The 26,619-nt window shown below is 31.8% G+C and overlaps 3 protein-coding genes across 6 annotated transcripts; 2 read left to right on the forward strand and 1 right to left on the reverse strand.

Moving 5' to 3' along the window:
* The first annotated feature begins 293 nt into the window (after positions 1-293).
* LOC111278419 (protein CURVATURE THYLAKOID 1C, chloroplastic-like) lies at positions 294-2,818 on the forward strand. 3 transcript variants are annotated; one of them, XM_089765126.1, is made up of 6 exons: positions 294-570; positions 1,359-1,421; positions 1,866-1,936; positions 2,082-2,144; positions 2,352-2,392; positions 2,557-2,818. In XM_089765126.1, exons 3-6 carry the CDS (start codon positions 1,910-1,912, stop codon positions 2,669-2,671), a joined length of 246 nt encoding a protein of 81 aa, XP_089621252.1. In that variant the 5' UTR covers positions 294-570; positions 1,359-1,421; positions 1,866-1,909; the 3' UTR covers positions 2,672-2,818. The 3 variants fall into 3 exon arrangements, with proteins under 3 accessions (XP_089621252.1, XP_089621250.1, XP_089621251.1); XM_089765124.1 differs by having other exon boundaries at positions 1,330-1,421; positions 2,557-2,817; XM_089765125.1 differs by lacking the exon at positions 294-570 and adding an exon at positions 858-1,117 and having other exon boundaries at positions 1,330-1,421; positions 2,557-2,817.
* Positions 2,819-7,330: 4,512 nt separating this feature from the next.
* On the reverse strand, positions 7,331-12,568 carry LOC111278558 (protein tesmin/TSO1-like CXC 7). Its single transcript, XM_089765127.1, has 8 exons — positions 11,668-12,568; positions 11,267-11,377; positions 10,562-10,739; positions 9,507-9,995; positions 9,236-9,339; positions 9,021-9,130; positions 8,443-8,787; positions 7,331-7,927 (listed from the first exon to the last, which is right to left on the reverse strand). The coding sequence occupies exons 1-8, from the start codon at positions 11,961-11,963 to the stop codon at positions 7,896-7,898; spliced, it is 1,665 nt and encodes a 554-aa protein (XP_089621253.1). The 5' UTR covers positions 11,964-12,568; the 3' UTR covers positions 7,331-7,895.
* Positions 12,569-13,382: 814 nt separating this feature from the next.
* Positions 13,383-25,259, forward strand: LOC111278936 (golgin candidate 5-like). 2 transcript variants are annotated; one of them, XM_022865702.2, is made up of 20 exons: positions 13,383-13,559; positions 14,017-14,191; positions 15,057-15,994; positions 16,574-16,645; positions 18,649-18,723; positions 20,337-20,451; positions 20,984-21,045; positions 21,160-21,207; positions 21,914-22,198; positions 22,286-22,345; positions 22,444-22,527; positions 22,636-22,701; positions 22,795-22,893; positions 22,971-23,189; positions 23,586-23,700; positions 23,771-23,991; positions 24,153-24,212; positions 24,324-24,437; positions 24,723-24,797; positions 24,891-25,259. In XM_022865702.2, the coding sequence occupies exons 2-20, from the start codon at positions 14,041-14,043 to the stop codon at positions 24,927-24,929; spliced, it is 2,898 nt and encodes a 965-aa protein (XP_022721437.1). In that variant the 5' UTR covers positions 13,383-13,559; positions 14,017-14,040; the 3' UTR covers positions 24,930-25,259. The 2 variants fall into 2 exon arrangements, with proteins under 2 accessions (XP_022721437.1, XP_022721438.1); XM_022865703.2 differs by lacking the exons at positions 24,723-24,797; positions 24,891-25,259 and having other exon boundaries at positions 13,426-13,559; positions 24,153-24,242.
* Positions 25,260-26,619: the final 1,360 nt, after the last annotated feature.

Here is a 26,619-nt window from a genome sequence, read left to right on the forward strand (position 1 = left end):
AAAAAAATAACTAACCATTTTGAGTCCTAACATTTTTTACATTATTCCATTTAATATAAATTATTTAATGATAAATATATATATTTTTATTTGAGAAATTGATTTTAATTTTTTAATAATAAATTAAACATATAAAATTATAAATCCATCCAAACCGTTGAATTTGAAAACAAACATGCGTTCCCACCGGGAAATAATATGAGTCACAAACCTTACTGATAACGCTACGATCGCCCTTACTTGATTTCACCTCCTTTGATGAGGTCCGTATCCATAAACGTACTGCATCTGTTGTGGCCCTGGCTGACCACCGAAAAGGCAAAAACCCACTCTCACTCTCTCTTCTTCATACCAAAATCTTTGTTCTTTTTCATAGTATTTTTAATCCTTTTGGACTCTAACGAGAACAACCCACTTTTCTATAATTGCTTTCTTTGTCTTCTTTCTGTGCTTTTCTGCAGGTATTCATGGCGTCCCTTACTGCAAGTTTGCCTCCACCATTGTTTCTACAAGTTAGAAGAAAGACCCTTTTCAGTCCTCTTCAGAAACTCCCAGTTTTTTCTACTAGAGGTGTGACATCACTCTACTTATCTTAAAGCAACTGTTTTTTTTAGATTTTAATATACTTTAAAATACTATGGTTCAGTTTTAGCTACACTTATTCACTTGGATAGTTTTTGGTTAGTCCATAGTTGAATTGTAGCCTCTATGCTCATAAATTTTCACTTTTTATGTTAGTAAAAGGAAAGGGTGTTTAATCTCAGGTTGAGATTTGATTTAGATAATTGATATAAAATTTTGGGAAATTAATGTGGGACTTATTACTAAAAGAGTGGCAACTTTTCCATATGTAGTTTTGTCTGACAGTCCGGTAACAGAAGGTTCCTGATGGAATATCAGAGTAGTTTTTGTAGACTAAAGTTATGCCATGGAAATGAAATATTAATGTGCCAATTGGTGGTCTTGGAAAAATTGTATTTTAATTATGAGTCAATGGTTTTCATCTCGGTGCCCTCGCTAAAGACTTTCAGAATCTGGCATCGTGTTTGTTGATTATCCTTGAATCATGCCCATAATGGGATTCAACTATGTTAATCTCATGGCAGTTCCAGTGTAGGTACAGAACAGTTACTTGAAATTAACTTTGGTGTCTTAGCCTTATTCTTGGGGCATTATATAGCTTTTTTTTAGAGTTGTCTCTGATGTTGATGGAAAACTTGTTTGGATTCAAAACTGCAAATTTTTGGAAATCAGGCCTATTAATTGGAATATTCCATGCTTTGGGTGATTTGCTCTTTCCCCTTGTTTCTTGATTTTCTTACATTGCAGAGAGATGAAACTGTGCTCTTATTGTGAAGGCTACAAGCGATAGCTCAGAGTCTTCAACCTCACTAAATATTGTCAAGTCTGTCCAAAATGTTGTAAGTTTCTCTCTCTCTCTCTCTCTCTCTCTCTCTCTCTCTCTTCCAGACACGCACACATCATCAACATCATTGCTTTCCCTTCATGCTTAAAACATGTCGAGGGAATGGGGGGATAGAAAGTAATTTGTTCAAGAAATAGCAGAATTTGTATGCTTAAATTTTATGTTACTCTTTTTTATTATTTTTCTTTCTCCATTTTCCTATTCTTTCTTCCTTCTGTGATTTCCATACAACAAGGGATGCATAGGTCTGTTACTTTGGATGCTTGATTGTTATAGTTTCAGATAACAGGAAACTAAAAGTCTTTTTACTCTAGTTTTTTTTATATATGTGTTCATCCTTGATGCTTGCCTTAGGCAGCAGTTTTTATATAGCTTTGGCTTTTTCTTTTTCTAATATGGCTTTAATTTGTTTTTGAACATTGGGACAAATCTGATGAAGATACGGTACCTCTCATTGGTCTGGGGTTTGCAGCTATAGTGGCCATGTGGGCATCAGCAAATTTGATTTGGGTAATATGATGGCTTTGGAGTTTCAAGCCCTGTTTCTTAATTTTGAGGAGTGCAGTTCATCTTTCTTATTTTAATAGCTTTGAGCTCAAGAGAACTTCTAATGGCTTTAATCCCCACACCCCCACTCTTCATTTGATCTGAACAGGCTGTTGACAAATTGCCACTTATCCCAAATATGCTAGAATTTATTGGAATACTGTTTTCGTCGGTAAGTTACCTGATACAAATATATAAGACTTGTTGCTGAGAGCGCTAGCTAGTTTATAAAGACTGAAATACTCTTCTTTATTTTCTTTTTATTTTGGATCACCCATTAGCTTTCTGCCCATGTTAATATCTCATTGGTATATGTTTATGTTTACCCATTTATCATCCAGGGCTTCAACTGCTAACTCATGCTTTTCTTCCTTTTCAGTGGTTTCTATATCAATATCTCTTGTTGTTCGAACCTGATCGGTAAGTAGAATTTCTTGACTTTAGAGATTGGTTGATGGTGAAACCCTTTAGATGTTACTTTTACATGAGATTTGGTTTTCCTACCTTGAAGAAGAGAAAACTATAGGTGATTTATGAAACTTTTAATCTGGAACAACCTAACTTGAGCTTTCCGAGTTTTGCAGGGAAAAACTGTTTCAAATCATCAACAAGTCAATAACAGAATATTTGGACAGTAAATTCTGCAGCCAAACTGTACTTACATGTAATCGAGGTTTAATTTCTGAATGTCACAAATAAACAACCCCACAGATGGTATGTGGTTTATATTGCAGTAGTAATTGAAATATGGTGGCATCTTCATAGTGTAATCTCTTTGTATTTGAGTGAAGTGTGATGCTTTTAACTTCAAATACAACCTAATTCATAAACACATGAAAGTTGAGCTGAAGGCTTATATTGTTGGGAATAATGACTTAAATCACATAAGAGTTTTGTTTGGAATTTGGTAAATATTATTTGATGGACAAGAAAACTTGCAGAAGAAGAATTTTAAAAGAAAAAATATTCTTAATAGGCAAGTTTGACTTGCAGAAAAAGAATTCTAAAAGGAAAGGGATTCTTAATAGGCAAGTTTGTATGATTATAAATAAGTGAAGTTTCTATAAGGTTAAATATGAAAAAAAGATATAAGAGAGTTGTAGGGTTTTATGGGTTTTATGGGTAAATACCCCATAAGACTACTAAAGATTTACGTCTTATGAGTGCGTATGTTTGTTTGTGAATAAACTAGAAGAGGCTAAGAGGGTTCACATAAGTATGATGCATGGGTGCATATGGGTATGTGTTTGGTTGTGCTGAAATGGTGCACATGAGTATGTATTTGATTGGGTGGATAATACTCCATAAGACTTAGAGAAGATTGAAAGGGTATATGAATATTGATTATTGTGTGGTTGATACGTTTTGATGTATGTTTATAATTCTTTACAATTAGTGGATCTTGTTTCTCATCCGTGGACGTAAGTCAGTTGGACTGAACCGCGTTAAATTATTGTTTCTTGTGTGATTGATTGATTATTTGGTTTCGCTTCCATTGATGTAATTAGATTGAGGCTTTGTGGCCTAATAAGTGGTATTAGAGCATGGTTCAAGACATGAAAAGAGGTAATTCCAGATGAGCTCGATTCAAGAGAAAAATTCGAGTTCAAATTTTAAAGATTGAGAATCAATTTGCGTGAAGCGCGAAGACACATAAGAGAAGATGATTGTAAGACTTTTATTGCAAATGAAACTAAGCATGTCTAGCATGAAAACGGATGATTTGATGAAATTTGAGTCAAAGTGTAGATTGTTGGGAATAATTACTTAAATCCCATAAAAGATTTATTTGGAATTTAGTAGATATTACTTGATGGATAAAAAAACTTGCAGAAGAAAAATTCTAAAAGAAAAATGATTCTTAATAAGCAAGCTTAACTTGTAGAAGAAGAATTTTAAAAAGAGAGAGATTCTTAATAGGCAAGTTTGTATGGTTATAAATAAGTGAAGTCTCTATATGGTTGCAAATTAAAAAAAGATTTAAGAGAATTGTAGCGTTTTATGGGTAGACATCCCATAAAACTACTAAAGATTTATGTCTTAAGAGTGTGTATGTTTGTTTGTGAGTGGACTAGAAGAGATTGAGAGGATCTACATATGTATAATATATGGGTGTATATGGGCATGTGTTTGATTGTGTTGATAATACTCTATAAGATTAGAGGAGATTGAGAGGGTCTATAGGTATTGATTGTTGAGTGGTTGATACGTTTTGATGTATGTTTTTTGATGTATGTTTGTAATTCTTTACAACTAGTAGATTTTATTTTTCGTCCATGGACGTAGGTCAGTTGGATCAAATCACGTTAAATTATTGTTTCTTATGTGACTGATTGATTATTTGATTTTGCTTTCGTTTGTGTGATTATATTGAAGCCTTTTGGCTTAACATATATTGTCTAGAGTTTTTATTCATAGGAACAACTGAAGCATATTTGTGTCAAAGTCATGAGGTAGGTCACTGCATCATTATTTCCCATGGTGATACTTGTAAATACGACTCAAATCTCGTCACCAACAACAATTCCCTTTGGTAGAAGGTTAGAGTTAGTAAAGTTGGAATATTTCATTTTTAAGGTTTATAGAAGGGTAGAGTTAGTAAAGTTTGAATATTTCATTTTTAAGGTTTATGTTTGAATTCAACTGCCAATAATCTATTTTGGTGGACAATTTATAGATCCAATATAATCGAAATTTGTGGTTTGCTCTGGTGTTAAAAAGGATTAGTCTTCCTTCGTTTTAAACTTTTTTGCACAAAAAAAAAATAGGACTTAAATCAAAATTTTCTTTGGGCTGTGGATATGGTGGTTGCATCTTTTGTTCTTAATAAGGTTGATATCATGAATGATCTTTAAATTATAGTGAAATGTTTAATATAATATTTAAATTTCAAAATCTCTAATGCAATATTTGAATTATGAATCTATTAATAATTGTTGTACTTGGGGTTATTTATCCGTTATATGTTATCATTTGAAATTATTATATTAGTTGTGAATATTTCTTTAGTTAACATATTTATAATTTAATTATCACATTGAAAATTTTTTAAATTTAGATATCCTATTAAATATTTTATTATATTTTAAAGATTTCTAATTTTTTACCTGTGCTTAATTTTCGTAAAATTATTCTAATTAATTAAGTTTCGAAAAATATTATCTTGCTTTTAAATTTTAAATTTATATATTGTAGTTATTACAATTTAAAATTAAAGTATAAAAAATTCTTTATATATAATACATAAATTTTGAAAGCATATTTTATTTTTATTTTTCCTACAACTTATAAATTGTATTTAAAAACTTAAATTTAAAATAAGATATTTGGATTTTAAAATTAGTCTAAAATGTATGATAAAGCACATGTACATATAAGCATTATTTTATAATTATTTTTCAAATTTAAAAATAGTGAGTTTGAAATATTTATACGTATTTATGAATTTGAAATTTATCTTTTTATATCTTTTCGATTAAATCAATTATCCTATTGATTTTATTAATTTGTGCACACTACATATATTTTATTCTTATAATTTATATAATAAATAACATCCAAATTCACATTATTAAATTAACCTTTTTATGCTTAACAATAATGCTTTTTAGTGGACAATCATTTATTCTAAAATTAGTTATTTTACTTTTTTATGAATTTATCAAATATAAGATATTAAAAAATTTATAATCTAAGAGGTACATGTTCAAATTAATTTTAAATTTTATTTTTATATATTAAAAATCTAATAATTTGATTTCAATTAACATATTTTTATATGTTAAATAACCATTAAATAATCAATTTAAAAAATTTTACTAGAAAACTCATACTTGTTTAGTGACTATTTTTTCCTGTTTCTCTATATACGTGCATTTTAATAGATATTTTTAGATTATGGTTTTTTAATATTTAAGGTTATTAGAATTAAAATGATGATCACTGAAAATAATAGTTCAACATTACACCAATAATCTATGCTTTTGTTGGTTATTTTTAGATTATATTTGATGCTAAATTATAAATATAAAAAATTGCATAATATAAAAATTAAATCAATATTGAGTGGTACTAATTTAATGGTCAGTGAAATTTGTCAAGTAATTAAATTAATAAATTATTTTTATAATAAATATATTAATTGTTTAAATGATCATATTGTTTCCAAATATTATAAGCTTTTGTTCAAATATCAAATAATTAACGGTTAATAAGTTTTTAAATTATGTTTCTTAGATGGATTAATTAATTGAAAGTAATTTAAATTCTTTTCTCTGGTAGAAAATCCTCTATTTAGTGTAGTATTATAATATTAGTAAGATAATAAATAAAATTAAAATTAAATTTTTTAATAATAATTTAAATTTAAATTAAATTTATTATTTTATTTATATATATAAAAGACAAAATCTTTGGCAAAAAGAAAAATCATCCAATGTTAATGATTTATATTATTGACTTGTGAATGGTTTTAAAAAATGTCATGTTTTCTTTAATAAATGTATTTTATTTTATTTCATATATTTTTAATTTAAAAAATAATTCAAAAACTAAATTATTTTTATTAATTTTATTTATTGTTTATCTTAAATCTCACTCATTAAATTCATATGAAAGGTATTAAAACTTTGATTATCATTATTAATAAATAAAATAATTTTATGTCTCTTTTTGCAATTATAAATATTTAATTTTTGAATTATATTTATTAAAAATATACTTTCCATTTTTTTAAAATGATCTATTGGCATTACCTTTTAAGCTATACACATATTTAATATATTGAATTTAAAATGTTTAACGGATGATCAAATCATTAAAATTAATTTTAGTATATCAAATCAAATTAATTATTATTATTGTTATTATTATTATTACATGAATTTCAAAATCTCTTTTTTTTATTTATCCCAAGCTATTGATACACATTATATTTTACTATTTTAAGTATCAAACATAAATTATTCTCAATTTAAGGTACTCTTACTATTGATTTGATTTTTAATTTATTTTAGTCAATTAATCATTTAAAAATAGATGTTAATAAGAATCATGAACATATTTTATAATAACAGAAATAAGATATTTTAAATTAAATTAGTTTTACCATTAAATTTGAAATTTGAAATACATAATTAATTTTAAGCGCATGTCAATTTTTTAGATTATTCATATGTCGAAAATATAAATTATCTACATCTGATTATTTTTTTTTTTTGTTAAAGATTGACTTTTATATATTTATATAAAATGTAAGATTTATCACATTAACTTTTTTAAATACAAGAAAACTGTGCTCAATTTTGTATGCTCGTGGATGTGGAAATGCACAATGTATAACAGTGAACAAGCAAACTTTGTTACTCCAACAAATGAAGTGAGAATCAGCCGAGGGCATTCCCAGCAACATTATTTAGTTATATGCAAATATAAGCCAAAGAAGCAGTTGTAAAATGCTAATATCTTCCGTTATTTGGTCCAATTCTCATAATCTCAAAATTAATGGAATTAAGCGTTAAGATTAATATCCAGTTCATACAAAAGTTATCGTTACGCAACCTGCCAGTTAATGGAGATAAAAGAAAATGAGAACACTTCTTGAATTTGAAACATGGATCCCATTCCCACAGATATTCAGTCACAACGATGGTAGGAAAATCAGAGACGGTAACATCTTCTGACATTGATCAGCTAGAAAAGATCAGGTCAGGGCTATGTAAAATAGATGTAAATTTCCATAAATGTTTTAAGTTCTTGTTTAGTACGCGCAGTCTCCTACAGTTTACCCTTTATTGAGGCTAACAGCCTCTGCACAAAGAAAGGTGTCATCAATATCCAGACATGAGCTTTGGGATATCCCTGCCTCCTATCCTGCATCCTCTTTAAAGAAATTTCAGTTCCTGTGTACTGCATTGGGACTGTTCTAACCGATGCCTGATGAGAACTGATTTGTCCCTGTAACATGCAGAAGAAACCAATAAGGGAACAGAAAGGCATCATCTACCCGTGAAACATTAGATTTAGAAAAATACGCTTGTTTCATAAGCACCACAACAAACGAAGACATTTGCATTCAGCTTATTTTCTAGGTTGAGTCAACTATCTTCCTGATGGTTCCATATTAGAGTTAGGAAGATAGGCAGGAGAAGATAACAACTCAAAATTCATATAATCTTTGCCTCGGTTGTCAGTTGTTAGCGTAGTTTTATGACTGTTCTAATGTCATGATTATCTTCCAATCTGCCTTAAAGTTTTGTTGCTTCTATTCCCTTTTAACTCAAATTTTTATTATCTATGTTTCCAACCTCTTTGAAACGATTATAGTAAGGGTGAAATGCAGGAGTAGCAGTACTTTCAAATGTTCGCTGCTTCACGGGATGGGCATTTTTCAGAGGATATATTTACATGTTCTGACATAAATTTTCATATTTATTCTTGAGTGATAGATGAAATGAGGCATGGAATCTTACCTTTTACGTTTGTGATGATGAATTCTTCAAGAAAGTCTCGGAAGCTTGACAAAACGGACCTTTCCTGCTCTGCGTAGGCATTCTTTAGGTTACAGTTCCAAATCTGGTCTGCAGACGTAGGCTCCATGAACTGCTTATGTTTCTTATTACAGATTAATTTGACTGTTTCAGGAAGCAAAGTTCTTCCTTCTTGCGCATCAGCAGCACCACAACCTAGACTAAGGTCATCGGGGACCCTTTTCTGAACATGAGCAGGTCCCCCGTGGCAGTCGTCACCCTCGGCTCCAAGAGTACCTCCATTCTTGTTTTCTCCTGCATCCTTCACCTCTGCCTTGCCAACTTTATCTGAGCCAAAATAGTGCAGAGTTGTAAACAAAATTTTACCCAAGTCACATGTATCTTTCTGCAGTATGAATTCAACATCTTATTACACTTGAAAGATAACCAAGGCTATGGTAAGGCGAAAGTTAGACAATAGGTTTAGTTTAAACATTGTTCCAAGTTATCAAAAACAATAGATAAAGTGGATAGATAAACAACGATTAGAATATAATGTTTTGTTCCCAACCGCAGTATACCTGCAAATAGTTTGGCAGTTTGTGCTAACGCTGCAGCTTCTGCTAACAGTGCCAATCCTGAGCGGACTTTTCTTGTGTCTTTTAGACAAAAGACATCAGCTAACGTCAATCTTGCACCATAATCAGATATCACCAGTTAGTTTTTGTTAAGAAACAAGAATAACACTGTCTTTAAGTAAATAAGGAATCAGTCAGGAACTCAGGATAATATAAACCTGTGTGGATGCCAAAAAGAGCCCATCATGGCAGAATTATTGATATGACAAGTAGGCTCAACTGACAAGGTAGCCGATGGAGAAGAATTTTTTAGATTATTCACCTAACAAAAGAAGAAGAAAAACTCAGTAACTTACCCAATTGAAAGTTTTTAGCCCCTGCAGTTTCAGGTGAAGGAATCTTGTAATATGAATTAGTAAATACCAGCTTGGTGTAGCCCCAAACACAAAAAGTAAAGACAATACTTTAATGTAGCAAAGAATTTAATACCTTTTGAAAATAATAGAAGCTTTGATTTCGTGAATCTTTCTCATTTGAATGGAGGTCCTGATATTTTCTCTTCCTGGATTCCTGGGACAAGCACTGGCCTGATAAACAAGTGGCATTTGATGTTGCAGCAGTAACCTTCTGACTGTAGATTTTGGTATCAATACAATCCTCAGCAGTGACTACCGTCAGCCCCTCAGGTCCTTTTAAACTCTTGTAAGTTTTCCTATTACCATCGTCCCTCGGGGAAATAGCAATCCTCTTCTCACATCTTTCAGAGTTCTTACAGATTTTGAACTTACTGTAATCCTTGCCAGAAGCAGCCATCATCTCCTTGCATACCTCAAAATTCTTGCAATCCACACATTTGCAGTTCTCAGAGCAGAAGATATTAGCTTGGAAACACTCACAGTACCTCTTGAGGCATTCAGATTTCTTGCAGTGGCATCCTCTCTTGTGTCTCCCCAATGGTGGAGCATTGTCTTTATCACCCTGCTTGCAAATCATTTTTGCAGTTGACAGTTACAGAAAAGTGACAAGAAAGAAAACATTAACAGATAACAAAAGCAGGTTAGTTCATGTGTGATCCAAACTAAACCTGAAAGCCCTCATGGCAAAAAAGAAGATGCAGATATGTACAGATGACTTGAACAAAATTCCACTTCTCTCAAACACCGTAATTCAGGGATAAGTAACCAACATTTTTCTTGCATCCTTTTTTGAAGAACAAGTAATGATAAGTATTTCCCATTAAGCCTTGAGCTAAATTCTCTTCAGTAAAACATGTTAACTATGTACCAAAATGATCATGTTGATGCTGACAATTGACATTGATGAAAAGTGACAAGAAATTTTCAGCAGATAAATTAGGTCAAGCGATTGATTGACAATTGCTGCGTTCTTCCATTCTGTATAGGAGCTTTTAACAAATGTATTCATGTGCAGAAAATTGAATTTAGATGTATATTTGCAATGATTATAGACCATGCAAAACCAACCCAAGAAAAGTAACAGGGGCAATTTTCTTTTTGAGCATTTTGAAAGATTTACTTACATACCTCAAAATCTTGAGGACTACGTGGACTGCTTGCAATCTTTGGCTTGAAGGCGTGTGGATTACGTTCTAGGATGATTTCAGCAGCTACTTTCCGTAAATCCCCATTCTCAACATTATTGCAACAATCAGCACAACTACACCCATTACAATACTCTCCGGAAGCAAAGCACTCACAATACCTATCCATTTGTGCATGGGAAATTCTAGAGATTAAATCTATGAAAAGCAAATGCATTGCAATGTAGTCTATATGCAAAACAAAAATCATCATGCAGCATCCAATCAAGCAAATCCTTGCGGAGTTACAGGTTGGATACATCAATTTATCAAGCAATGACAGAAAATAAATCAGAATGAACTTACCAATGACACTGCTTTGAATGCAGGGGAAAAGTGAGAGATAGGTAAACTGATGGAAAAAATAGTTGATCAGAAAGCAAGAAAACCACTGTCCATCTGGGACAGGCAGTTATACATTTTCACTTCACCACTTTAGAATACCAGATTCCAGAGAGAAAATAAAAAGATTGTCATTTGGCATATAACAGAAACAACAAATTCAAACTGTTAACATTCAATTCTATATATGTTTGGGATTGCAGTTAAGCAAGAAAGAAGCTAATGCATGACTGAACAACGGTTCATTCATCACTATATATAAAGCAGCTCAAACTTCAACTGCAAAAAATTTAGTAATGCAACTCACAATTTTAAGCATTTGGATTGTTTGCAACCGCATTGTTTTGGACCCTTCGGAGTACCACTGTTTCCTTTAATATTAGTCCGTGGGATCGGTATTGGAGAATCTGATTTGCAGCTAGGAAAAAAAAAAAAAAGTAAAAAGAAAGTCAAAGAAGCTTGATGACAAATAAATTGCAAGAAGACACAACCTTGAACTTAAACCTTTTATTATAAGCACCTGTCCCTCCGTTCTCTTTTCCCTTTTCCTATGATTTCTCAGCAACCAAATAGAAATTAAAGTTGATTTTACATTTCTCTCCTTTTTTTTTTTTTTTTTTTAATTTTAATTTCAGCTCCAATCAATCAAAAACCGGAAAAAGCAAGAACAAATTCCAAAAAGGAAAAAAAAAAAAAAACAAAACTCACATCGAGGAAAAAGGACTCCGAGTAGACAGATGCGGCTCCCAGCTCGTCTTCACCATAGGCAACGGCGGTGAGGTGGTGATGACGGGAGATAGGCCGAACTCTGTGAATATAAGCTGCCTAGGCAGCTTCTTTTTTGGCAGGAAATGTGATGATGATCTCTCTGTAACTGTAACCTTAACTGAATCCCTCGTCTTTTCAACTGATTTGATCCCTGTTGGCGGGAAACAAGGAGTAACTGTAACTAGCTCGGTCGTTTTTGGCGGCAAATCTCCATTCTCGATCTCGAGTTGTTGCATTACTTTTGAGATTTTCTGATTCACTATATATGTAAAGAGGTGAAGGAAGTCGAGGAATCAAATTCTTAAAAAAAAAAAAAACTGGAGATTTCATTTGAAGCTTTTTTGTTTTTGGTGTTTTTGAAGCCAAATCAATTAGATGGAGGATTTTCGGCTCGTTTGTTTCCTCTTGCTCGATTTTCCTTACCATCCAAACAAGAAATGTAAGGTATGTTACACATACATTAATAAGAGAGATTTTCAAGCAAAAGTTTGTGTATTTAAGAAAGACTGATAAAAGAGGTGGATGATTTATGAAACAGTTAATTCGGGTATTTTTGTTGTTATTGTTTGAAATTTCTTGGTAATTCGGTACAACGCCGTGTGTTAACAACTGATTATTCCTATATTAGTTTCATGTTTTATCTCTAGGGATGTGAATGACAAGAGAATGGTGGACGAAGAATGTTTTATTTTTTTATTTTTTTATTTTTATATTATATATATTTTCATATTTATATTTAATAAGTATTTTAAATTTATCTTTATGAATATTTAATATATATGAGTAATTTTTATATCATAATATTTTAAAAAATAAAAATAAAAATTTTTTTTTAATTTTTTTTAATTTTTATTATATATATTTAAGTAGCTTTTTTAATAAATATATATTAATATATTTATAATAAAAATATATTAATTTTAATATAATTTAAAATGACAATTTATATTATTTAATAAAAAATTTATTATATATATATATATATATATATAAGATATGAATAAAGACAAATGGTATATTATTTGTTTTCATTTATGTATTCAATAAAAATTTAATATATAAATTTATATACATTTAAATAAAAAGTCAAAATTTTTATTAGATATGAATAAAATTGATATATCTATTTATATTAAATTGTGTTTTCATACTTTTAAAATTTTTTTGTTAAAATTAATATAATTTTTATTAAAAATTTAAATCATATATATTTTATATATTTTTATATAATATCATATATTTTTCTTTTTTCATGAATATCGTTATTTATGATCACTAAGAGGGTATTTAGTGTGAAACAATTTAATTGGATGGCTAAATTTTATCTCATAAATAATATTTAATTAATTTTTTTAATTTAATCATTTGTATTTTAAATAAATTTTTTAAAATTAAATTCTATAAAAATTAAAAATTAAAAATATTTTAAAAATATTGTTATTTTTATAAAATGTTTTTCTACCATTAATTTTAATTATTTTTAAATCAAATTAAAATATATGATAAAATTACATAGTTTAAAAATAAATTTAATTCGTCATTTTTAATAAAAATAATAAATTTATAATTTTTGGGAACTGAAATGAAAAAAAAAGTTATTCATTAAAATTTGAAATATTCGGTACGCCAAAAACTTCAGTCTCGCTGAAAACGACGACGTACCACCTTGGATCAATCAGCCTCATTGAAAAAAAAAAAAAAAAAGACGTTGCTGAGCAAAAGTAGATCGACCCCATTTTTTGTTTCCTGGATCCACCGAACCTCTCTTTCACTTTGTAAACCAAACATATCTTAATGATTTGAAATCTGAAATTCACGCGCATTTCTATCAGGTTCGATTTCTTACTCAGGCTTCTTTTTTTTTTTTTTTTTGTTTCTCTTAAAATGAAAGAAAAGTAAAAATCTTTGTTCGGTAATTTGAATCTCGCGTTATCTTTAGAACAAATATATATAATTTATTTCAAATCGATTTAACTGCGTATCCTTCTCAGTTCAGGTGTCTCTTTCACTTTCTCTAATTTACTTATAACAATTAATTATTTAAAACAGTGATTTTTCATAGTTTTCTTTCAATTTTTTCACGCTTAGTTTCTCAGTTCTCAGAATTTTCATTCCTTTGAATGGATCGTAATTCTTTCTTGTTTACAAGTTTCAATTTAGATCTTGTTGGATTCTGATTTGAACAATTTGGATCACGGCATTGTCTGATTATTTTTTTAATTAATTTGGGGCATGTCAACGAAGGGTTTCTGATTTGTTGATTTGAGTTTTCGGATGGTGTTATTTTAGGTATTTATTGTAAAAAAAAGAAGGATGGCTTGGTTTAGCGGGAAGGTGTCCTTAGGGGGCTTTCCTGATCTTGCCGGGGCAGTCAATAAATTCCAGGAGAGCGTGAAGAATATTGAGAAGAATTTTGATACTGCTCTCGGTTTCGAAGAGAAGTCTGAATCAAGCAGCAATGAAGGTATTTTTTTTTTTTTTTTGTTTTACATTGCTCACATTGTTAGTGTTTTGTGCAATCTCTATGTATTTGAATGCAAATTTCTAGTGTAAACCTCTGTTTATCATGAATTTTGCATTAAGATATTAAGTTCATTTAGGTGAATAAGGCTGCTCTTATTATCAGTGTAGGAAGCTTTGTGTGAATTATTTGGTCCTTTAAGCTACAGTCGTAAAGTTTGTTAGCCCAGTGGCCTGTTGCAAGTAAAGCATAGTGCTTTAGTTCCATCTTGTGGGAATTCAAATAGAAAACCTAACTTGTAGTTTACCTCTACTTACCATTGGGGTGCTAATCTTATTCTTGCAGGTAGAAATGTGAAAATAAGAAAAAATAAAATCATGAATACCAGGTTTGCATTGTTGACCAATCCCTGTTCCTGAATAATCCCGTGAAGGTTTTATTCTCCTACTATTTTATTTGAGTTTGGAATAATCAGAAAATAAAGCCTACTTGCTATCTTATAACTGCTTTATTTCCCATTATGTGGAATCTAATGGAGTTTGGAGTTCCCTAACTTGGTTTTCTTCTTCACTTTATTTGAAATGAAGTTATCTACATATTACAGTATTTTCTTACATTCCTTGCATGAAAATGTAAATGCTGATCTCATACTTAAAGAAATGCTACAAGCTGGTGACCTTGTTTTTGTTTGGTATGATGTCCAACAAAAAGAAAGAAAAGGAGAAAGGGAAAAGATGTTTTTAGTTGCTTATTCATTTAAATCTAAGAATTTAAAAATTGAAAAGCATGTTGATCACAATTATATGGAAGTTATATTGTGGGTTTTGGAGCAATCATACTTATTACTTCTTGTCTATAATCATTCCAGTTTCAGGATTGTGGTCTTCAGACAGAAAAGCACTCTTTGATCCAGTTATGGCCTTTATGGGTCATAAAAGTGAGGAGGGTGCCGTTGAATCATTAGGAAAACTTGAACCTTCTTGGACTCCACCCAAACTTGAGGAAAAAGAAGGGGTTGAAACTGACGAGTCTGTTCATTCTCTTGAGAAAGCCACTGTTGAAGAAGATAAACAAAATGTCAAGTTAGAAAAAGATAATGAACATTCAGAGGCTGTGGAGAGAGGGAATACTGTGATTTTAGACCCTGGTAAAGCTGAATCTGAATCAGAGCCAGTTTCTGCAGAGCCTTCCGAATATACATTTCAGAATGTTGAGTCGTCAGATTCTCCTGACAATGAACAACAGAACGAAAGCTCAGAAGTGGTACTTTCTGAAGATTCTGACTCCAAGGAAGCCAAATTAGATGCTGCCGAAGTAGACCAAGTTGAGGATGCTGACCCTGTACCACCAGTGTCAAGTGATACTGTAGACGTTCATGAAACTAAATATGAACAAAAGACACAACCAGAAGAAATTTTAGAGAAAGGTTCTCCAGTTAAATTTGAAGAATCAAGTGATAGCCAAGCTGGTATTGGTGGACCTGATGAGCAAGTGCCCTTGAGTTCATATTCTATCAGTGTTGAGGAGACTAACAGTGCCCTGGAATTTTCATTGCCCACTGTGCTTCCTTCAGATGAGGCTCAAGGGACAGTTTCTGAATCAGTTTTTCTTGAAAATGATGCAAATACTAAAAAGGAAGTGGATCGGCAGTCTAATGATAGTGAGACAGATGCTAAAGAAGAGCAATGCTTGAGTTCTGCAACTACCATGTCTGACTCAGCAGATTCTATGCATGAATTGGAGAAGGTGAAGATGGAAATGAAAATGATGGAATCTGCATTGCAAGGTGCTGCAAGGCAAGCTCAGGTACTTCACATTTTCCATTGTTTTTTTCTAGGAATCATGCACATGTGAGATTGACATGATGCATGGTGCCGTTTTTATCAGAATTTGACTAATGGCATTCTAATTTTGACTGAAGCTCATGAGCATATTTCCTTCTTGTTCTTTTTCTCATATGTTTACATAGGTTAGATCCTTTATGATGCTCCATAACACCAAAAGGCTTATTTGTTTAATGCATTTCTTTTGTTTTAAGAAAAGAGGATTTCTTTTTTTTTTTTTTTGGGGGGGGGGGGGGGGTTGTTTGTACAGTGGTATATATGTCATTCTGTGCAAGGCAGATTTTCTGAGATTAAACCTTAGCCTCCAGCTTTTATCTCCTATAAAAGGATGCCTTTACCGCTAACATTAGAAGGGAAGCTTATATGCCTCTGATTTTTTCTTTTTCTTTTTCTTTTTTTATGAACTTTCTTCCTCTTTCATACATTTGATGATGATATCTTATGCTACATTTGTCCAAGAGAGAGAGGTTGCTGAAGGAAAGAAATCTCAGTTTATATTATCTGTTCTTGGATTTCCAATTTCAATTTGTTTCTTTTTCAGGCAAAAGCTGATGAAATTGCAAAGCTGATGAACGAAAATGAGCAACTTAAAGCTGTAATTGAGGATTTGAAGGTATGTACAGGAATTTTTATTCCCTCTTTGATAACTTTAACATGGTATGGCTTTGTCTCTGTGCTAGTGACACTTATATATGTTTTGTTCTTCTGTCTGTTGATTTCAAGTGCTTTGTGTATGCACTAATTTCTTGAATAAAAATGAATATCTTGGTAGAGATTAAAATGAACAAAGCCCAAGTTATCAGTTAGAAGATTCATCTTGAAGACATGGCTGTTAATGTAATAATAGCAGTGTGCCATGGCTGATGTATGATGAAAGATTGATGCATAGATGGTTGTCCTGATTTTCATTGACAATTTTGTACCTTTGTGTTAGATCTATAAATATATTGAGAAAAGCTTCTTATCATATACTCCTATATTTTATTGTCACTGGTCAAGCTTTCTTTTGTTTTACATGTGGTTTTACTTTCATGCACAAAACTTAATATAAATCTTTACACACCTAAGAATCATCAATTTGTGTAAATGTATCTTTGAATTGGATCCTTACAGACGAAAGATGGTTGAATCTCTCATGTTGAGAAAATTTCTGTTATATATTAATTGGCATGGTATGGTGTTCATATTGCACTTGACATGAGCCCCCATGGTGGAGTTATATTCTTCTCTAGTACATTTTGTATAAGCATATTTGCTGTAAAATGCTAGTTTATATGGATTATATATCTGGGCCTTAGCAGTGGCTGGTATTCTGTTTATTCAAATCATTCTCTATGATGGGGACTATTATTTTCTTTGACTTTTATTTAGGGTTAAATACACATTTGCCCTTGAACTGTACCACTTATATCACATTGGTACCTAAAGAATAAAAATTTGCAATTGGGTTCCTAAATTTTGCTTTTGTCAAGTACTTCGCTTTTTTTGACTAACACTATTAGTCAAACGAGTGATGTGGCATAAATACCTAATAAAGTCATGCATGTGGCAAAAATGCCATGTAATCATGACACATGGCAAAACATGCCATGTCATTTTTATTTTTGAACTTAAAAAAGTAAAAAGGAAATCAATAAAAGAGGGGAGAGAGAAATGTGGGAGAGAGAGAAGAGAGGAAAGAAGGGGAGAGAGAGAGAAGGGAAGGGCAGTGTCGACGTTTATCGGCATTTTGCCCCACCCCTTCCCTTCTCTCTGTCTTCTCCTTCCCTGTTTCTCTCTCCTCGATTCTCCCCTTTCGATCTCTCTCTGCTTTGAATTTTTTTTTTTTTATTTTTGCTTTTGAATTCTTTTTTAAAAAATTCATATTTTTGAATTTTTAAAATTTTTTCCATTTTCTGTTATTTTTTAAATTTTTTCTATTATTCATGTGGCAATGGGCCCACTATAACATGACACTTACATGTTTGCTTGTTTGGCATTCACATGAAATTGGCAATTAATCATTGGCCCTAAAAGCCATGCCATCATTGTTGGTAACGGTGTTAGCCAAAAAGGGTAAAGTACCTGATAGAAAGAAACTTTAGGTACCTAACTATGTTTTTTTTTTTTTTTTTTTTATCTTTAGGTACCAATGTAACATAAATGGTATAGTTCATGGGGCAATCACCTATTTAACCTGTTTATTTATGGCTCAACTTTCTTTTAAAAATTGGTAATAGGGTTGTTGGTTGGTTCAGCTCTTAGTTGAATTAATTTAAATGCTTTCTATCACATTTCAATGAAAAATGAATATATGTAAATTTACTCTGTTATAATATTGCCATTGCTTCCCATGATATACCATTCAAATTGTTGGAAGCTATATCATATGTCATAAGTATTATGACAACATCATTTAGTTTAGTTCTCCTAGTTTTCTTTCTTCTTTTATGAATGTAAGTCAATCACTTTCTACTGCATTCTGTTCTTTTTATGTTGCTTCTAGACTAGTCATCCACCAGTTGACGAAATGCGTGATAACTACTTCTAATTAGATATCTAGAAAGATACTCCTCTGTATCTCTCCTAATAAAAATGAAAAAGTATTAAAATTTAACAGCTGAAAGTTTGGAACAGAGAAAATCCAATGAAGCAGAAGTTGAGTCTTTGCGAGAGGAATACCATCAAAGGGTTTCAACTCTTGAAAGGAAGGTATGTTGCACACATTTCTCTCCTCCTTTCTTTTTCTTGCTTTCTGTATTAATTTCTTGCTCATGTTTCTCCTTTAGATATTGTCATTTACAAATGTTAGGACGTCTTCCAGAAGCTTGAGTCAGTAAATTTTTTTTGTTGAAAATTTTGGAGTTTGGAGTGGTGAATAACCTTGGTTTTCCTTAATGAGGGAACAGAATGAACTCCAATAGGATATTCTTGGTTATGTAGTGGGAAGGCCTACTATCCTTGTGTTGCACCTTAGGATTTAGCCTTATTCCATACCATAAACCCTATGCCCCTTGAAGTTTGAATTTAGGTCCTCCCAGTTAAAAGCCCCAGGGTCTTATTATCAGGATGTCCTCTTTGGGACTAAACAACAAATTTTTAATTGCTATGCATGCTTTTAAAGTGCTGGTATTCCACCTTGCCGTACCATTCACATGGCAATCTCTTCAAAAGTCTTAATATTCTAACTTTTCTATTTTATTCAGATGCCACCTTCTTTTCCACTGTTTCCATTGTGCATATATACCTGATGTCTATCAAGTATATGGACCTTGATTGCATATCAGTTTTCATGCTCTTTTCCTAGTGTTTTGAGCACATCAGCTTTCATACTCTTTTTCTAGTGTTTTGAGTGCTCAAAATTGAATGAAGGCAAGAAGCATATAAATTGCTAATGTTGAGTATCTAGTGAAATTGATTGCATAAAGACTATCACCATTGTCCATTGTTAGTTATTATAGGTATATCATCATTCAATATGCAAGCTATTGCAACAAGTTTAGAATCAAGGTTAAGTTAAGTTGAGCTTTTTTGCATTGCATTTTATAAATCTAATTGATAATTATATGTAATGCATTTTGCATTTCTGATGAAAAAATGAAAAGGAGTATATGATTCACTGAGTTCAACTCTAGTGGTTCTACAAATCCTTTATTAATATTTTGTTGTGTCAGTACACTGTAGCCACAAGTAATGTTTATAACTAAGTAATTTAGTTTTGTGGAATAGGTTGCCAGTTAAGACTTGCACTTTTCAGTTGTCTCAATATCTTGACTATGAAGGAAAAAGATCGTCATGCCATAGATATCTTTTTGGAGTGTATTGGTTAAATGGTATTATTGACTATATGTATGAGATTAAGTATAATAGGAGGTTATTACATGGGTTGATCTCGAGTTTTCAGCAATACTTTTTCTGTACTTCTCATTCTCATAACAGCATCAATGATGAGGTGATATAGTGCTTAAAGTGCCTTTTAAATAACAGTGCAGTCATCTTTCTCAATGATGAACAAAATTGGTTCTTTTCAAAGGTTACCCCCAATAATAGTTTGCATTTCTTCTTTTTTCTGTACTGCAATTCTCTCCATTATTGAAGAAGTTTTCTTTTATGAGATTTAATTCATTTAGGGTAGTTTAGGAAAGGTGCCAAATGACAATTAGTTTGCCCCCTATAGTTGCAATTTATTGAACATTTGCAAACATGTTGTATGCTTTCATAGAGTATCATGATAAGCAGACAGATATTCTTGGAAACGGTCATCTTTTTCAGCTCAAATATAATGTTTTTAAAGTTTAGTTGTCTCTGCATGTGTGTTTTTCCAGGTTTATGCTCTAACTAGGGAAAGGGATACACTTCGAAGAGAGCAGAGTAAAAAAAGTGATGCTGCTGCTCTTTTGAAGGAAAAAGATGAAATAATTAATCAAGTGATGGCTGAAGGTGAGTTCTGAACGCTCCTGTTTACATTTGATGCGATGCTTTATAACTTTTTTTTCTTGTTCAAAACCATATTATTTCCTTCTCTTGGATCTGTTGGCACTTGTTGGATAGTCCTCACATCATTTCTTTATAATGTAGTTTGGTGAAACGAGCCAAACTATTATGGAGAATATATGGTAATGCTTCGTTATTAAGAAATAACTTGAGTAGCATTAGCTGGCCATACATTTAAGAGGAGGATCAGGTGGGCAGGGTATAAGTTGTTTATAGAGAGAATTCTTCAAAGGGAATGGTTAAAATTCTCCATATATATCACCAATTCCTTGCCCACCTATCCCTTACAATGGAGCTGAAATCTAAGGGAGGCTTCTATAATTTACCACATATGGGATTTCAATGTAAAAAAAGAGTATTCTTGGGTGCAGATCTTCAGTGTCTGATTGAGATTTGGTTGGTTAGATGAGTCTTGACCAAATTTAATCACCTTGTTCTCTATACATTCTTATTGCAAGATATTTGTTTATCCTCTCAGGTGAAGAGCTTTCGAAGAAGCAGGCTGCTCAAGAAGCCCAGATTAGGAAATTAAGGGCTCAGGTGTGACAATATGTTGGTGCTTGTTTGAGTTTTCTAAATTTCCAGTAAATAGTCTCTTCTTTCTTTCTCTTCACTTTCTTGCTTTTCTTTTTCCTCGCATATTTGTGATACTAGATTAGAGAGCTCGAAGAGGAGAAGAAAGGCTTGACTACAAAGCTTCAGGCAAGTGCATATCTTAAAATTGGAATGTTGGTTGATTATTTTTTCTCCCTCCTATTATTCTAGAATTCAAGATAATATCAGCTGTACTATGAAACTCTATACTATGTTCAATTTTTAACATCCCTTGTGCAAAACAATGCCATTCAGGTTAATTGGTTTTCCCGTAGTATTACAAGGCATAAATTCTGTGTTCTTATATCATATAGCTTTGTTCATTATAATTCTGGAACACTGCTTGGTATAAATGTTTTGTTTTATATTCTGTATTTACACTTTGCTTATTTGGATTCTTGGTTTCTTACTATTTTGGGTTCAATAGACAGAACTTCATAGAACTACAGGATGCTATTAGTTTTATCTTGGATTGCCATGCCGTTGGTGCCGCTTTATTGTTTTGGTTATTCACCTATCAAAACTTAAAAAGAAAAAGAAACACTGCTTATTATTTTTTATTAATGTTCTTTATTACTTTATTTTTGTCCGAATGAATTGAAAATATTATTCAATTCCATAGGACCTGAGAAGAAGTGAATATCCCCTAAGTTCTAGACCTGGGGGATATTTTAATCTTGACCTTCAGTATTATATTTTTTTGGGGGCATACTTTTGTCCGAGAATTACTGTGAACTGAATAAAAATAATTCTTTCATTTACAAATAAGTTCTTTCAACTTGCTGATCATGCATGCTCCTTGTTCTGCTTTCAGGTTGAAGAGAACAAGGTAGAAAGCATAAAGAAGGATAAAACAGCCACAGAGAAGTTGCTACAAGAAACAATTGAAAAATACCAAGCAGAACTTGCATCTCAGAAAGACTTTTATACAAATGCTCTAAATGCAGCAAAGCAGGCTGAAGCACTAGCAGAAGCACGTGCCAACAATGAAGCCAGAACAGAACTAGAAAATCGTTTAAGGGAGGCTGAAGAACGTGAAGCCCTGCTAGTACAGACCCTTGAAGAATTAAGGCAAACCTTAAGCAGAAAGGAGCAGCAGGTTTTTCCTTGTATTAATTGAGATTTCTGATGTTATCATGCTAATATATGAAAAGAATGACGATATTCTTGTCTTCTAATTATGTAGGCAGTATTTAGGGAAGATGTGCTTCGCCGGGACATTGAAGATCTTCAAAAACGTTATCAAGTGTGCTGAGTTTCTGCCAAGAATATAGATATTAAATCTATATCTTTTCTTTCAGAAATTTATTTCCAGTAGTTCATAGCTTTAATTTTGTTTTCTAGGCAAGTGAGCGTCGGTGTGAGGAGTTGATTACACAAGTGCCTGAGTCTACAAGACCTCTTTTAAGGCAGATTGAAGCCATGCAGGTGGAAATATGTTTTTCTGATGCATTCTTAACAAGCTTCAAGGACTATTGGTCTTTATTTGTTTGTATATTTGATTGTATATTTGATTGTTGGCTCTATATTTAATAGGAAACAACTTCCAGAAGAGCAGAAGCTTGGGCTGCTGTGGAGAGATCTCTAAACTCTCGTCTACAGGTTTCTAGAATGTTATATTGCTTATTATGTTATCACATGTGAAGCTTATACAGAGTCCTATTCTCAAAATTATCTATTTTATTGAATTTACAGGAAGCAGAGGTGAAAGCTGCAGCTGCTGAAGAGAGAGAGAGATCTGTGAATGAACGCTTATCTCAAACCTTGTCGCGAATCAATGTTCTTGAAGCTCAGGTTCTACTTCTATGGCTGATTATGTTTTATTTGTGGAAATATTTCTAGGTATCAGTCTAACCTTTGCTTTGCTTCAGATTTCATGTCTTAGAGCAGAACAAACACAGCTAAGCAGGTCCCTTGAGAAAGAGAGACAGAGAGCTGCTGAAAATAGACAGGAATACCTTGCAGCAAAGGAGGAAGCTGATACTCACGAAGGTCGGGCAAACCAGCTTGAGGAAGAAATTAGGGAACTAAGACGGAAACATAAGCAAGAGTTACAAGATGCTCTTGTGCACCGAGAATTTCTAGAGCAGGTTGTGCTTTTGATTTATTTTTCTCTTAAAATCACTGTTAATCTCTTTACATTTGTTGACCAAGTGAGTCATCTCCCTTTGTATAGCTTCAAGGGAAAATCTCTTCATTTGAATTGCCTTTCTTGAATTCTTTTTTCTTTTAACTCTGATGATAATAAAGAAGACCATCTTGTATTCTTCATATGATTGCAGATAATAAAAGTTACATACATGGTTTAGTATTTTGAAACTTCTCTCAAATTATCTGCTGCAGTTAAATGAGGTCTGCTGAAGTTACATGAGGTGTTCCTTAAGAGTTTATTATGCCCATATGAACATAGGAACCATTTTAACTGTTAGTACATAGATTTGATCTTATGATTTAATTTACTGAAGGAAGCTTTTGATTTGTTACAGGAAGTACAAAGGGAGAAAGCTGCTCGGTTAGACTTGGAAAGGACAGCACATGTGCATTCTATGCCTGTGTCTGAGCAAGGTCCAGTAGCAAGGCATAATTCTGGTTTGGAGAATGGTATGATGCTTCGTATTATGATGTAGTTGATCTTTATGATCTCTTTATTTATTATGTGACTTTGGCGCAGGAAGCTTGTCCTGGAAACTTTCTACTGCTAGCAGCATAGGAAGCATGGAGGAAAGCTATTTTCTGCAAGCTTCTTTGGACTCATCTGATGGTTTCTTTGAAAAGAGAAATATTGGAGAGGCAACATTAAGTCCACTCTACATGAAGAGCATGACACCTAGTGCTTTTGAATCTGCCCTTCGTCAAAAGGAGGGTGAACTTGCATCCTACATGTCTCGTTTGGTATGAATTATTCTTTAAGCTTTTGGATTAAAATAAATCCGTCATTACATGTTCAAACTGTGTGCTCAATCCTGGATATTTCCTGATTTTGAGTTTTGGGTTTTATCATGTTATTGTTTAAATAGCTTATATCAACTAGCTTTGTTTGTTGTTCACTTCAGGCTTCGATGGAGTCTATTCGGGACTCTTTAGCTGAGGAGTTAGTCAAAATGACTGCACAGGTGAGGTTTCCATCTGTTGCCTAACTAAATGTGAGCGAGGTTTTGTTCATCAATATTCTATTCTATGTTTTCCTCAATCATTGCCTTTAACCTTGTATGCATTTGCTGCAGTGTGAAAAGTTGAAGGCAGAGGCTGCCATGCTGCCTGGAATCCGGGCAGAGCTAGAAGCTTTGAGGCGGAGACACTCTGCTGCTCTGGAGCTAATGGGTGAACGTGATGAGGAGGTACATGCCTTTTCAGTTCGGATTCTTTCTCATGCAGCAAACAAAAATTTTGTATTCAAGGATGTATGATGAAGCTTACAAATATGATTTTGATGTATGGTATCACTAGATCAAGAAGCAGAGACTATATAACCTTTGCTTAACTAAATAGTAATTTGAATATCATGTCTCATTGAGTTGCTGTATTTCTGACTTCTTCTGGTTTTCCCATCGTAAAATGAGAATATTATATGATACTGTTGTCATCCATGATGTTCTTACATTTAAGTGGTTGCATCCATCCAGCTGGAGGAACTCCGTGCTGATATTGTAGACTTGAAGGAGATGTACAGAGAGCAAGTTAACTTGCTTGTGAATAAGGTATTATTTTTTTCTGTTTTTCAAAATTGAAACTATTATTTATTTTTCCCATTCTATTTGCTATGCTAAATGCTGCCTGTCTGCGTTTGACAGATCCAAATAATGAGTTCTACAGTGGGTAATACCTCGTAAGCAAAATTCTTTTTTTTTGTGGTAATTCCGAGACATGATGTGCATGGTATACTTATAGTAGATCTAGCTAATGCAATGCTTATTCAAAGAATTTTTGTTCTTATACTCACTAGTTCAAGGTTGTTGTTTATGCAAGCGTTTTATCCATGAGAGATTCAGGAAGCATCCCCTTGTCAAACTCAGATGTATTCTACTTTGTTGTATAGAACATATCTTATTGTGAAAATTTTGTTTCCTAGCCAACTTGAAAATTGATTCTTTTGCCTCATATTTTATATGTACTATAGTATATTTTTGTAATAAAGATATATTATTTTTTTCCCCATGAAATGATTATCTTTTATAAGATGACGGTGCAAAAAATAGGAAATGTTATAAGTTGAGGCAAGTGTATTTGAATTAGGATTGAAGAATAGTAGTGTTTTTCAAGAGAATAGCTTAAGACAATTAATCATCTTTTTCTTTGTATTTGTGTTTTGCAAACTACAAACAGCCATAAATCATAAGCTGAAGTAGGGGTGTAATTGATCGAATTCGAATCAATACAGTATTAAGCTCAAGTTCGATTCGAAATTTAAGAGTTGATATTTAGTTAAAATTTGATTGAGTTTTATTTTTTTAGTTCAAGTTCGATTCGAGATAGAAATCAAGTTACATGAGCTCGTTCGATTATGTTAGATTAACATAAAAAAAATAAGTTTAATTTTTATATTTGATAAAAGTTTGATTATTTGAATTTGAGTACGAGTTTGAGATATTTTATTAATTAAAATAATAAAAATATATTTAAATATAAAAGTTCGATTATGCTTACGAGTTATTCGAGTCGGATATAAGAATATTCGAACTTGACTTGTTCGATGAATCAAGTTATTTGAGCTCGATTCGATAATAATTGAGTTGAATTTGAATTTTATTTGAATCGAATTCGAATAATTTACGAGTATTAATGTATCATTTATATCTCTATATTGAAATGAACTTGACGAAATTAGCAGTAAGTAATGAGCTATGGCCAACTTCGTCGTTGGAGGGTAAGGCTCATTAGCAGATCAAAATTTTTGTTTGTATTTCTTTTATAAAAAAAAAAATTAAGTCAAGGGAAGCTATTTCATTTTAGGATAAGGAGATATTGAAGGTCTAATGCCGTTTTATATTAAATTTAAAAATTTATTTATCAAAGACGATTGTCTATTTAAATTGAATTTACAAACTATTTATAAAGAGGATTATTAACAGCAAAAATTGAATTATCCGATTTTTAAGCTTCTCTATAGAGTTATTGAAATTAACTTCAAAGATTAACCAATTGGGTTAACTTTTAAATTCACATTTGCATTGGACTTTACTACTCAATAAACAAATTTTTGGCATATACATTGCATTAAAAATTTTAAGAACTATACAAAATAATATATTATTATTTTAGTTTGTCATATTATAAATTTAAATATACCTTTGTGAATTTATTATTTGCAGAAATGATGAATTATTAAGTTTTTAATAGCTGATATTTAGATTAGTTAGTATAATAAGCCTTGCTCGTAGCGTATTTTTCAATCGTAGGAGTATAAATATAAAGGTATGAGGTTCATAGGATTAAAAAAAAAATTAAGTCTTTGAGATTTGGATATTAAGTGTAATTTTATACTCATTTTGTTTAAATGTTTTGTCATTTGATTTTTACAAA

The sequence above is a fragment of the Durio zibethinus genome, chromosome 8 (genome assembly GCF_047325235.1).
Source record: "Durio zibethinus cultivar Kanyao isolate XHJ-2024 chromosome 8, ASM4732523v1, whole genome shotgun sequence".
Taxonomy (NCBI): domain Eukaryota; kingdom Viridiplantae; phylum Streptophyta; class Magnoliopsida; order Malvales; family Malvaceae; genus Durio; species Durio zibethinus.

Excerpts from the sequence above, each read along its gene's own strand:
- LOC111278419 (XM_089765126.1), top strand. The coding sequence starts at position 1,910 with ATGTGGGCATCAGCAAATTTGATTTGG. Across the intron at positions 1,937-2,081 it reads CATCAGCAAATTTGATTTGG|GCTGTTGACAAATTGCCACT; the intron begins GTAATATGATGG and ends TGATCTGAACAG. Across the intron at positions 2,145-2,351 it reads TTGGAATACTGTTTTCGTCG|TGGTTTCTATATCAATATCT; the intron begins GTAAGTTACCTG and ends CTTCCTTTTCAG.
- LOC111278558 (XM_089765127.1), bottom strand. The coding sequence starts at position 11,963 with ATGCAACAACTCGAGATCGAGAATGGAGATTTGCCGCCAAAAACGACC. Across the intron at positions 11,378-11,667 it reads CGGAGTCCTTTTTCCTCGAT|CTGCAAATCAGATTCTCCAA; the intron begins GTGAGTTTTGTT and ends TTTTTTTCCTAG. Across the intron at positions 9,996-10,561 it reads GTAGTCCTCAAGATTTTGAG|GGTGATAAAGACAATGCTCC; the intron begins GTATGTAAGTAA and ends ATTTGCAAGCAG.
- LOC111278936 (XM_022865702.2), top strand. The coding sequence starts at position 14,041 with ATGGCTTGGTTTAGCGGGAAGGTGTCCTTAGGGGGCTTTCCTGATCTT. Across the intron at positions 22,199-22,285 it reads TAAGCAGAAAGGAGCAGCAG|GCAGTATTTAGGGAAGATGT; the intron begins GTTTTTCCTTGT and ends CTAATTATGTAG. Across the intron at positions 24,438-24,722 it reads TGGGTGAACGTGATGAGGAG|CTGGAGGAACTCCGTGCTGA; the intron begins GTACATGCCTTT and ends GCATCCATCCAG.